The following is a 12,857-nucleotide window of genomic DNA, read 5'->3' as shown; positions in this document are numbered from 1 at the left end:
GCGCTGGGATGGCGCCAGGCCCCCGGCGAGGAGGGAAGGGGTGTGAGGGCAGTTTTGAAGGAAGAATTGATGAGGCCTGGAGTAGGCAGAGAGGTGACAAGCCTGGTGACAGGGAGGCGGGTGACAGGACTGCAGGTCCGCCGTGACTCTAGTCCTGAGCTCCTTGGTCTTGACGGGGAGGGAATACTAGAGAGATGAGAGGCCTCTCCTTCAGGCCCCAGGCTCAGGAGGGCGGGTAAGCCCAGAGGCCCGGGCCTGGGACTGAGCTCACGCAGGAGCGGGGCAAGGTGCAAGGTGCTGGGCCCTGAGCCCGTTCTTTGCTCCCCACAGCAATGCGGGAAATCGGCATTATCCCCACTTTACAGACGAGGGGATAAAAAGTGCAGGACTCGAGTCCTGCTTCCCCACCACAGCGCAGGCCTCCTCTGTGGGCGGGAGGGGACAGGGAGAGACGGCTAGGCCGGTTGGCAGCGGAGAGGACCGAGGTGCCTCCAAAGAGGCCCCATTCGTGACCTCAGGCACTGAATTCGGACCTTGTTCCTCGACCCGGTCAGGTGTCCGCGTGGCAAGGCCTTGGATCAAGTGGGCTGTCTGGGGTCTCCTAGGCCCTGGGTACCCTGCTGGCTTTCTGCCTCTCACCCCGGGACCTGTGCTCTCCCCTGATAGGTTCTGCCCATTGTCATCTTCTTCAGCTGTGTCATGTCCATGCTCTACCACGTGGGCCTTATGCAGTGGGTGATCCAGAAGGTGAGTTCCCAGTGCCATGGGCTGGGCTGTCCTGGGACCACCTACTCATGGGGCTCATGCTCTCCCAGAAGGGCTTGCACCCAGAGCCCAGACTGTTGCTCACTTCCCAGCTCGGAGAGCCTGAACCTTCCCAGAATCGGGCCCCACACCTTCCCAGAATCCTGCTCCCAGCATCTATACCTGTCACTCAGAGTCTACTGTTAGTCAAACACCTTCCGCAGAGTCTCCTGTCATGATCCTAAGGAGAAATGGCACCAAGTCCAATGTGATCTTTGTGTGAGGAAAGTTTGCAGAATTGAGGCCACTTTGAGAAGAAGGGAAGGAAAAGAAATCATTTGTACTGAGAAGACCTTAAGAGATGGGAGCAGTGGGCCATGTGGGCCAGACTTAGCTGGTGTAACAAAGCCTGTGCTTATGTTCATAAAATGTGCAGCACGGAACCAGGATGTAGGAGGTGGTACTGGGCAGGCATTGGACCTGGTGATGAGGGCAGGTCTGAGGTTTTAGCCAATTGAGCTCAGGATAATCAGTCGCAGCAGGGGACCGCCAGAAAGGCAAAACCCACCTGCATTATGGTAGGAGTGCCCAGCTCGGGGCAGGAGGGAGGCAGGTCTCTCCAAATCTAGAGCATGTGTTCAGCCAAGGGGCTATGACACCTGAAGCCTCAGGGGCCAGTGATGGGCCTAATGTCATGCTCTCTACAGGATGGTGGCAAGAAGTAGGGCTGGTGAGCTCTGCTGGGCTGGAGAAGAGAAGCGTAGGGCAGGAGGAGGTGAGGGTAGGAGAGCTGTCTCCAAATACCTAGAGAAGAAAGGTTAGGGGAAGGGAAGCCAGGGAGGTTCCTGCAGTGGGAGAGATTCCAGGGAAGCAGACTTCATCTTGATTGAAAGGGAGAACATTCTTTTTTTTTTTTTTTTTTTTTTAAGATTTTATTTATTTATTTGACAGACACAGGTCACAAGTAGGCAGAGAGGCAGGCAGAGAGAGGAGGAAGCAGGCTCCCTGCCGAGCAGGTAGCCCAATGGGGGGCTCCATCCCAGGACCGTGAGATCATGACCTGAGTGGAAGGCAGAGGCTTTAACCCACTGAGCCACCCAGGTCCCCAAAAGGGAGAACTTTCTAATACAATGTTTCCCAAAGGCTTCTTCACAAGACTCCAGCTCCATAGTGGGTTAACACATGTTACTAGGTAAAGGGATCCCACGGTCAAATACTTCTGTGAGGCTGGGGTAGACAAATTTGAACAAGTTTTTGTGCAGGACTTCTCAGAGCCTTTACTAACCTGGTATGTATTTGATAACCTCCAAGATGTGCAAGTACAGCAATTCTCAAGTACATTGGGCCACGGAATGCTTTTGTATAGAGACAGAGAACATGCATTTTAGAAGTGTTACTGTAGTGATTAGAGCTATCCTAAGGTAAAGTGGGGGGGGGGGGCTTCGCAAATGGTAAGCCCCCATGAGTGGAGGTGTGGAGAGAGAAATGGAGGTGAGGGTTTCCTACGCTGGGCTGGAAGTCAGAAGGAAGACTTATTAGGTGTGTCCACCTCACTCCTGACTCTCTCCTACTCGGGTCTGCGAGTGCCCGCCCGCCCACAAAGAGTGCTCTGCCTCCTAGATCAGCTGGCTGATGCAGGCCACCATGGGCACCACGGCCACGGAGACCCTGAGTGTGGCTGGAAACATCTTTGTAAGCCAGGTGGGTACTGCAGCCCCCTGCCCTCTTGGTCAGCGGCAGCATCCCCAGGGAAGGTGGGTGCCCTGGGTCCCCGGAGCTAGATTCAGTCAGTGGAAGAGGCTCTCAGACCTTCTCCCAGGGTCACCAAAGGCCACTGCCCTGGGGATTCTCCGTCTGGGGAGGCGCTCTTTCCCTGGGTCGCACCGGGGAGGATGGCCTCTATCTGGCACCTTCTACCACTCTAGGCTGCGGAGGTCTTCATCAGCTCAGACTCACAAATCGTATAGGTGGCATCCAACTTCCTCCCTTCCAGCAGAAAAAGGCTTGAGGGTGGGAACAGCTTGCCAGGACCCCGCAATGTAAGTCAGGACTTAGAACCCAGCTGCAGCCTTCCTGGGCAGCATTCCTTACATGACATCATTTTGTCTTCTTTTCTCCCCTTTCTTTCTGAAATGCATTTTCCAAAGTAAGTGTGACTCTGAAAGCACCTGTCAGTCCCGAGCCCCTTTCAGAAGGCCCAACCCTCCTGAGGGTGAGACCCCAGAGCCAGTTCCAGGGACCCAGCCCATTGGACCAACTTTGGAGTCACCAAAAGACATACTTGCCACAGAATGCCATGTTTGCGTCTTTTGGCTGTAGTACCGGTGTGTTGATTTCAAAGGTTTTTTTAAAACCCTGTAAGGACAGATGTGCTCCTGTTTCAAATCTCTTCAAAAAAAATTTTTTTTTAAGATTCTATTTATTTCTTTGACAGACAGAGATCACAAGTAGGCAGAGAGGCAGGCAGAGAGAGAGAGAGAGGAGGAAGCAGGCTCCCCGCTGAGCAGAGAGCCCGATGCGGGGCTCCATCCCAGGACCCTAGGATCATGACCTGAGCCGAAGGCAGAGGCTTTAACCTATTGAGCCACCCAGACGCACCCCCCCTTTAAAATGTTTAAAATGAAGCAAAAGTGAAAGAAATACGGAAACACAAAAGCAATTATTTAAATGAAATGTGGCAAATGTGCTCCATGGTTTTTGCTGACAAAATACAAGTTTTCAGGTGAATGGGTTTTGGGCGATGTGAAGAGCTCCCCAAGTGAACTGACTGTCGACCAGTTGGCGGCCACATTGACCTAGACCTCTGGGTCTTTGCCTCGATTCCCCCAAGGGAATGGGGAGCCTCTGAGGGTCAATGGCATCATCTCAGCCCCAGTGTTGGCAGCCTGTGCCATCTTCTCAGGGCACACTCTGTCCTATAAGCCCCGTGGTTTAACTACTTCAATGTCACCCAGACCCAGCTCCAGTCTGACCCACCCAACTGCCCATTGACCTTCCACTTAGATACCTAAAGGGTATCTCAAATTCACCACACTAAGTCCAAGTAGGCAGAACCCTGATTCCCTCCACAACACAGCTGCACACTTCCAAGCCTTTTCCTTCTCAGGAAAGGGTACCAGCGTCTTCCACGAAGTTGTTCAGACAAAACTCAAGGAGTCTTCCTTCCTTCCTCAGCTTCCCAAGCTTCCAGAAGCCTCTGGCCCATTGGCAAATCCTGCCAGCTCGCCCCCAGACCCTGTCCCAGCCCTGCCCCACTGTCTCTGTCCTTCACCACTGGCTGCCCTCGTCTCTCCCACTAGACAAAGAATCCCTCCTACTCTACCTGTTTCCATTCCTGCCGCTACCCTTTGTCCTTCACGCACATGATAGAGCGACCCTTTAAAAACAGGAGCCAGACCATGCAACCCTGGCTTGCTCCCCTGCCCCTCCCCGCTCCCTGCCCCAGGGCCCTGGCTGTTCACTCCACCTGCAACGCTGTGCTACCAAACCCAGCTGATGGCACCTGTGGTCTCAGCTCTGATGTCATCTCCTTGGGATGGCCTTTGCTTGTTACTCAATTCTAAATACTCTGCACCCACTAGGCATTCGCCCGCACGTATCTCCGTAGCTTTTAGCATCGTCTATGAGACACTGTTTATCTCCTAGTTTCCTTGTTGGGTGTCCATTTCTTCCCATAGCCCACACTCCTCACTACTCCCAGGATAAAAGCTCCACGCGGTCAGGGCTCTATCTTGTTTAATCCCCATCCCTATTCTATGGAACAGTCTGGAACATAGGAGGTGCTCAGTAAGTGTTTATTAAGTGACTACATGAAGGACTCCAGGCTTCCCCAGATGCCCTGCGGTAAACACCACCAAATGCCCATCTCCTTTCTTTCTGGCAAACCCTATGGCTTCATTAAAAGCTCGGGCCTGGAGTTCCGTCTGCTTCTGGCCCCTTGCATGAACAGAGGTAATTCTCTGAATCTGTCTGATTCTCTGAGTGCTCTCCTGGGAAAGGGGGATGACTACTTCTTTCTCAGAAGGTCATGAGTGACGCATGTAAGGTGCTTGTGGGATGCCAGGACCTAGTGGGCACTTGACCCAAGGGAGCAAACCAGGCCAAGAGGAAGGGCTGGGGGTCCTTCTAGAGAGCAGGGCCAATGCCGAGGTCCAGGGAGGCCCAGCCAAGCACAAACTATGGCCCCAACCCCGTCTCTGCTGCTGGGATCCCCAGGACCCACTGTGATGTCCCCACTCCCGGGGGGCAGAGGGAGGAGACACCCTGGGGTCCACACTGGCCTGGCCAGCTCTGGCTGTCTGACATCTCTCCTGTTTGCAGACCGAGGCTCCTCTGCTCATCCGGCCCTACCTGGCCGACATGACCCTCTCTGAGATCCACGCGGTCATGACCGGAGGCTACGCCACCATTGCCGGCAGCCTGCTGGGCGCCTACATCTCTTTTGGGGTATGTCGAGCTCTCCCTTTGCTTGCTGAAAACCTCAAGAACCTGAAACCTTCCTGGGTGGGAGCCCCACACTGCCCATGGCCAGAGCAACCTAGAGTCTTCTCTCATGGGCTGTGTCCAGAACCCGGGCTGCTGTGATGCCCCTGAATGAAAGTGGGCCAGGTGGGCTGGACCCTTCCAACTTCTCACGTGGCCACTGGGGGCAAGAGGTCCCAGTGTTCCTCCTACTGAGCACACTCACGTACCAGGCAAAGTGCTAGGTATCTTGACATCCCCATTTTACAGATGAGGAAGTTGAGGCCCAGAGACTAGGTGGGATGCCCCAGCTGGGATTCGAACCCACATCTGACTCTAAGACTCCTATACACGGTCCCTCACCTGGGCTGTCCCTGGAGATCTGTCCTACTACCCCTGCCTTCCTCTTCCCCACACCCTTGCTGGGCGCAAGTCCCACATCTGCCCCTAAATTATTGCTTGTGCAGCTTTTGAGAGCAATGCATTTCTAGGTCAAATTCCAATGGTGTGACTCGAGCCCTCACCCCAGTCCCCATCCTGCGTGGCGAGCAGGCATGCATCTTTCCATACATCCCTTACCAAGTGCCTGGTAATAGCCTCCTACATTTGTCCAACACTCTGTACTTCTTTGAGCTTTCACATGCAAATCTTTAAAGATCTTCATGTTTTTCTTAATCATCAAAGAAATTTTTGCTTCTTGCAGAAGCGAAGAAAGTAAAAAAAAAAATTCAAACCCACTTCTCAAGAGAACTGCTTTTACTAGATTAGAAGATTCCAGCAGCAGTTTGACTGGGAGCTTGTTAGAAATGCAAATTCTTGGGCCCCAGCCCAGACCTGCTGAATGAGAAACCCTGGGAATGGGGCTGCCATCCCGTATTATTACAAGCCTTCCAGATGACTCTAGTGCTCAATTTGAGAACCACTGACTTAAAATTCATCATTCCAGATCGATCTGTGTCATCATTTAAGTATCTATACCTGAATATGCATATACTTGCTTTTTTTTTTTTTTTTTTTTTTTTTTTGGCTAAAAATGAGGTAATTCTACCCATGCTTTTCTGCAGTTTGATATTTTCTTGCAAAATCTGAGCATGATATGAAATCCAGAAGTATAAGGGAAAAGGCTGACAGAGCTACTAATAAAAATGAAAGGTGTCTGTATGGTGAAAGTCACAATGTTTAAAAAGTTTAAATGATTGATTAGGTGAAAATAATTCATAAATCATGAAAAGATCTTCCAGCTCACTGATGGACAAAGAAATTAAAACAATAGTAACATCTGTTTCTTCTGGAAGATGTGTAGCATTTTATATGCCTCTACTTAAAAAAAAAAACAAACAAAACAAAAACAAAAAAAAAAAACCCTTGATTTGCCAGAGAAAGAGGGAGCACAGGCAGGGGGAGCAGCAGGCAGAGGTGGAAGCAGACTCCCCACAGGGAGCCTGACTCGGGGCTCGATTCCAGGATGCTGAGGTCTGGACCTGAGCTGAAGGCAGACCCTCAGCAGACTGAGCCACCGAGAAATTCTTTATGTGCTTCTAACTGGCAAGACTATGGGACACTCTTAACAGGAGTGTAATTTGCTGTCACCTTTGGGAGAACATCTGTCAGTTCAAATACTCCTTCCCGGGTGCCTGGGTGGCTCAGTCAGTTAAGCGCCAGCCTTGGGCTCAGGTCATGATCACGGGGTCCTGGGATGGGGGTCCCTGCTTGTTGGGGAGTCTGCTTCTCCCTCTCTCTTTGCTCTTCTCCCTCTGCCCCTCCCTGCTCCTGCTCTCTCTCTTTCAAATAAATAATTAAAATATTTTTAAAGATACTCTTTCCCTTTCATCCGGTTAGGACTATTATGATACAGAAATATTTTCATAAGCGGTTGAAAAATGCCAAATGCCAACATTATTTGTAATAACCAATAACACCCCCCCCCAAAAAAAAGGAAGGAAAGAAAGAAAGAGCTACAGCCTAAGTGTCGTCCCTGTCATGTGCTGGGCCTCCTGGTGCCCATGCAGGGGTGTGTGTGTGTGTGTGTGTGTGTGTGTGTGTGTGTAGGTGGAATGCTAGAATGACCCACCCTGTCCCCTCCTCTGGTCCCAGATTCCCCCTGTCTTTCTCATCTCCGTTCTTCCGATTGGGCAGGGCAATGGGCCAACCTGCCCTCAGGGCACAGGGGCCACAGAGGCCACACACACACACACACACACCCCAGCAGAGCAGCGGCTGTGGGACTTTCCCAAAAGTCCCCCTGTGCTCTGGGGTTTGGTCTTCTGGGCTTGGCCCTCTTCCAGACCAGAATCTTAGAAATCGTCTGGTTCCCACTTGTATCACCGAGGCCCAGGAGAGCCCCCCTACCCTGAACTGATTTTGGAAGGAATTGGATGTTTCAAAAATGGAAACCCACAACTTTGTTTCTGAAACTTTTGTCATGGCAGCATGTTGAGGGGGGGTGGTCAGCAAAAGAAGGGCATTCTTCCCACCGTGGGAGCCTTGCTGCCCTGACCGGTCCACTTCCCTTTAGCTCAACAGAATGTGCAGAGGCCGCCAGATCTCCTGCACAGGCCCCGGTAGGAGGCCCCAGCCCCGCCCCTAGCTGGCCCAGGTGGAAAGTGCCCCCCAGACCTTCCTTTCCTCCTTCCCTCCTGGCTCTGGAAGGGCCTCTAGTATGGTATAAGAGAAGCTCTCTTCTGCCCCCACCTGGCTCTTGGCTGCCACTGCAGCAGCCCCAGGGCGGACCCCCCCACACACCACAGCAGGGACCTTACACACACCGCCCCCCCCTTTCTCTCCCACCCCCAGGCAAATCCTCACTGTTTCTTTGACTCTGCCCTCAGCCCCTGAATTCCAGAAGGATCCCTCTCGCACACTCTTCCTTTCTCTCCCTTGCTATCCGAAACCCTGACCACTAGCCACACGTGGATACTGAGCTGCGAAATGTGGCTGGTCTGAGGTGAGGTGTGCTGTGAGACTTCATGCAGGACAAACGGATATATTTTATGGATAAGTTTTATATTGATTGTGTGAAGGGAAAGATAGTTTTAGATATGTTGGGTTTAGTAAAATGCGTTACCGAAAATAATTTTACCTGTTTCTCTTTACTTTTTTAATTGGCTACTAGAGAATTTAAAATCACAGACGTGGTTCTCATTGTATTTGTATTGGACGACACTGCTCTGAGGTCCCAGGGCTCCCTTGACTGAATTCTTTCATTGTGATCTTTTCATACATCTCCCTTTTCTTTTCTTTTCTTTTCTTTTCTTTTCTTTTCTTGTTTTTGTTTTTTTTTTTAAGGGTTTTTCTTTATTTATTTGTCAGAGAGAAAGAGAGCTCAAGCAGCGTGAGGGGCCGAGGGAGAAGCCATATGGGATTCGATCCCAGGACCCTGAGATCATGACCTGAGCCAAAGGCAGAGGCTTAACCTACTGAGCCATCCAGGTGCCCCAGTAAAGTTATTTTTGATGGAGGGCTCATACCCTCTCTCCCTCTCCACATAGGACACCTTTGGGTAGAGAAGAGAAAGCTTTGAGCAGAAGTAGGCCCTGGGATTCTGGAACAGGTGTTCCTGACAGGTTGCCTGCCGGCAGGACTGGAAATGTCACAGCCTGAGATGTCGCTGGCAGTGGGGAATCCGTGTGTGGACTGACCCAGTGCCCCAGGGAGGCCAGCTGGGGCAGAACTCAGCCCTTTCCAAGCTGAAATGACCAGCCGGAGCCCTTGAGGCTCTGGCCAGGCCTGGCCCACTCAGTTTCCAGGAATGTGACACCGGTAGGATGTGTACCCTGCTCAGGCTGGCAAGGAAGAGATGACCTCCAAAGCGCAGTAGGGAGAGGGTCCTGGCTGCTGGAGGGGAAAGCCCTAGATTCCGGTTTGGCACAGTCCCCATGGGATCTGGGCAGCCCCGTGGAGGCTGGTGATGTTCCAAAGCCCAGCCTGGAACATGGAGAGAAGACCGCTGCCCCGAGGCTGGTCTCTTCCTGCAAAGAGCGGGCCCTGCACAGCCAGGGCCTAGGACAGGTGTGCAGGAGGTGGGCGTTGGTGCTGATACTTGGGTTAAGGGGTTTCTACTCCCCACTGAAAATAAATGAAGGGGGTTTAGAAGAACAGGAAGGAAGAGCCCCTGGGTGGTTCAGTCGGTTAAATGTCCGACTCTTGATGTCGGCTCAGGTCATGACCTCACACGGAGCCTCCCCGTGGCGGCTTGACAATGCTTAGCCGTTCCCTTGAGTTAGATGTTTGGGTTGGTTCTGGTTTTTCCACTTGGTAAATAATACAGTGTTGGAAAAACATCCCATGCAGCTCTGGAGCGGAAAACAGGGAAGCAGGGGCTGGGGGGCTCACTCAGTTCAGCATCCGCCTCTGGGTCAGCTCATGATCTTGGGGTCCTGGGACTGAGCCCCATAGCAGGTTCCCTGCGCAGCAGGAAGTCTATTTCTCCATCTCCCTCTGCCCCTCCCCCCCCAGCTCATGCTCTCTCTCTCCAATAAATAAAGAAAACCTTAAAACACACACATACACTCACAGGAAAGGGAAGGGTTTGAGGCCAGAGTGAGGATAATAGCTCAGGAAGGACAAATCCCTGAGGCTCAGGTTGCTGGGCCATCGTGCTGGGCAGGAATTCCGTAGCGTGTCTCCTGTGGACAGACCCAGGGCCAAAGGGGGGCCACTTTGGTAGCTCTCTGACCACAGCAGTGGGTGTGACACGCTGCCTCGAAATGGTAAGCTCCCTTCCCAGTAAGTATTCAAGACAAGAATCCTATAGAGGAAGGACATTCCTCTATCATGAGGTCAAATTAGGTCACAGTTTGGATCCATCCCAACTCCTGTCCTCTGAGCTTTGTCTGAAACCCTCACAAAGCCTTCAGGCGATGGTGGACCAACCTTCAGATGAGTGCCCCAAGGGGGACAGCCCAGAAGGGAAGGAAGAACTCTGAACTTGGAACCAAAAGACATGAAGTTTCTAATTCCTTCTCTGTCTTCCTTCTGGGCAGGTCACATTTAGTGTTGGGGAGACCCCTCAGTTTCCTTGTCCAGACAGTGGGCGAACACTACTTGCTTGGCTCCACTGATGGAAGTCCTGCAGGGAACTAGCATGTTCCGAGAATACAGCCAGAAAAGTGTCCCTACTGTCACCACTGATGACAGCAGTACTGCCAGGATGACCCAATGAGGCAGAGCATCTGTGCACCCAGCTGCCCTGGGCTGCACTCCTGTCTCTCTCTGTCTCCCAGTAAGCCTCACTCCCAACCCTGCAGATCGATGCGGCCTCCCTGATTGCTGCCTCCGTGATGGCCGCCCCTTGTGCCTTGGCCCTCTCCAAGCTGGTCTACCCGGAGGTGGAGGAGTCCAAGTTTAAGGGCACGGAAGGGGTGAAACTGACTGCAGGGTGAGCACTGCAGGAGGGTGGCCTGGGGGGTGGTATGGGGGGCATGCCACGGTGTGGGGGGGAGAGGGAGGGAGGAGAAAGGTTCTGGGGGAGAGAGAGGAGGTTCTGGGAGAGGAGGAGGAGGGAGGGAGGGACAGCAGTGTCTGGTTCTCTCAGCCCAGCCCCAGGCCCTCTCCTTGTTCACTGCCGGGCTTGTGGCTTCACTCACAAAACACTTGGACTCTGTTCCTGCATCTTCACTTCCTGGCTGCGACCAGAGGGAAAGGACCAGCAGGTCCCATGGGAGAGCAGCCTGGTGGTGTGTGTGCTGGGGAGCATCCTGGAAAGCCCCCCCCAACCTGTTCCCCTTGCCTTGAGCCCCCCGACCAGGGGGACCACATACAGACTCAGCACCTCCCTGATTTCCCTCCCCTGCTAACACCTCTCATCACAGCCCAGCAACCACTGCGTAACATGGACTTTGTTAAAATTGTTGAGAAGGCCCTTTTGACCAGTGTGCTTGGGGACACGGCGGGCAGGTCTAGAGCAGTGCTGCCCCATGGAACTAGAGTGTGGGCCCCATCTGGAATGCTAAAGGCAAAAGAAACAAGTGATTTTAATAATATATTTAATAACATAATCCAGTGTGTCTAAAATACTGTCATTTCGACATGTAATTAATATAAAACATTATTAATGAGCTATTTCATGGTTTGTTTGGGGTTTTTTTCTGTCCTGAATCTCTGAAATCTCGTCTGTGTTTAGGCTTACAACACACCTCTGTGTTGACCAGCCTCCTTTCAAGTTCTCCAAAGCCCTAAGTGGCCGCTGGCAGTCCGGGCCTTTCCCTAGTGCTTGGACCAGCCCCTTCCTCCCCGCCGGGGTCTCAGAAACAAAACAAGGTCCCTCAGCTCCGAAATACTTTGTCCAGTTCCTCTCAGAGCCTACAGGATGAGGAGCCCCGCTGTGTGTGGGGACAGGCCCATCATGGTGGTTCTTGGTCCCCCAAACAGAGATGCTCAGAACCTCTTGGAAGCCGCCAGCAGCGGGGCCGCCGTCTCCGTGAAGCTGGTTGGGAACATCGGAGCTAACCTGATTGCCTTCCTGGCGTTGTTGGCCTTCGTCAACGCGGCCCTCTCCTGGCTGGGAGCCATGGTGGGTGCCCAGGAGCTCAGCTTCCAGGTACCACTTGGCTGCCCGCTTGGCCTGCAAGGGGCAGCCCAGGGCCGGGAGGGGGGCGGCCCTGAGGGACACCCGGCAGAGGCCCAGCCAGCCCTGGTCCCAGCAGCTGCCCTTGCCTTGTGTCTCAGCTCATCTGCTCCTACGCCCTGAGGCCCGTGGCCTTCTTGATGGGCGTGGCCTGGGAGGACTGCCCGGTGGTGGCAGAGCTGCTGGGGACCAAGCTGTTCCTGAACGAGTTCGTGGCCTACCAGGAACTGGCCCAGTACAAGCAGCGCCGCCTCGCGGGAGCAGAGGAGTGGGTCGGCACCAAGAAGCAGTGGATCTCCGTGAGTGTCCGGGCACCTCCCTGTGGCGGGGGCGTGATGCTGCTGCTCCCGGGCCCCGGGCAACAGCTGTCCCAGCTCCTGGACAGGCAGAGGACACCCGGAGGTGGTACCCAGCCTCCCAGTCCTAGTGCCCTGAGCGACAAGATGGCCTTGGGCTTTGCTGCCTCCTTCCGGAAGCCTCTTAGGAGGCTTCCGCCCTGTGTTGGAGCCGGCTTTTCCCACCCCAACTGTTAGAGGACAGAAACATCATTTCTGACGGATGCATTCTGACATATTTAACCAACCCCTTGCTGTTGGGCCCCTTGAGTTAATGGTCTCGTTTGGTGATTTTACGCAGTGCTAAAAGGAAGAGCTCTGTGCACCGAACTTCTCCCTCCTCTCAGCTCATTTCCTCCAGAGCTTTCCCAGATGTGGGACAACTGGACTGAATCATGTGGCATGAACCCTTCTGTGGTCGCTCCCAGTAACTTTCCCAAAGGGTGGCACCGACGGAAACCGCCCCCAGCTGGGCTGCAAGCTCTGATTTTACCGCACACCAAACAGCACCGAGCAGCCTCCTTAAAAAAAGTTGTGCTTACTTTAACAGGCAAATAATAGCTCATTGCTTTAATTTGCATCTCTGCAAGTACTTCGAAGGGGAAATATTTTTTCTTGTCTTTTAAATTATGATTTAATTTGTAAGGGAATGGAGCCTTCCGTTTAGTGAGACCAAAAGCACAGATCTCCGCTTCCTCCTTATCTTTAACCCCTGTCCCCGTCTCTCTAGAGATAGTGGATGGGCTGCTCCT

The 12,857-nt window shown here is 52.9% G+C and overlaps 1 protein-coding gene across 10 annotated transcripts in view; it reads left to right on the top strand.

Moving 5' to 3' along the window:
- Positions 1–12,857, top strand: part of SLC28A1 (solute carrier family 28 member 1) — a 45,001-nt gene that overhangs the window by 28,352 nt on the left and 3,792 nt on the right. For all 10 annotated transcript variants that reach the window (XM_059179921.1, XM_059179922.1, XM_059179916.1 and 7 more), the window contains 6 exons: positions 667–747; positions 2,365–2,445; positions 5,065–5,190; positions 10,452–10,582; positions 11,575–11,743; positions 11,872–12,069. In XM_059179921.1, the coding sequence (XP_059035904.1) occupies positions 667–747; positions 2,365–2,445; positions 5,065–5,190; positions 10,452–10,582; positions 11,575–11,743; positions 11,872–12,069 (786 nt within the window). The remainder of the gene's footprint in view (positions 1–666; positions 748–2,364; positions 2,446–5,064; positions 5,191–10,451; positions 10,583–11,574; positions 11,744–11,871; positions 12,070–12,857) is intronic.

This window comes from Mustela lutreola, chromosome 7 (assembly GCF_030435805.1).
Source record: "Mustela lutreola isolate mMusLut2 chromosome 7, mMusLut2.pri, whole genome shotgun sequence".
NCBI classification, from domain to species: domain Eukaryota; kingdom Metazoa; phylum Chordata; class Mammalia; order Carnivora; family Mustelidae; genus Mustela; species Mustela lutreola.
This window is presented reverse-complemented; position numbering and strand designations above follow the sequence as displayed.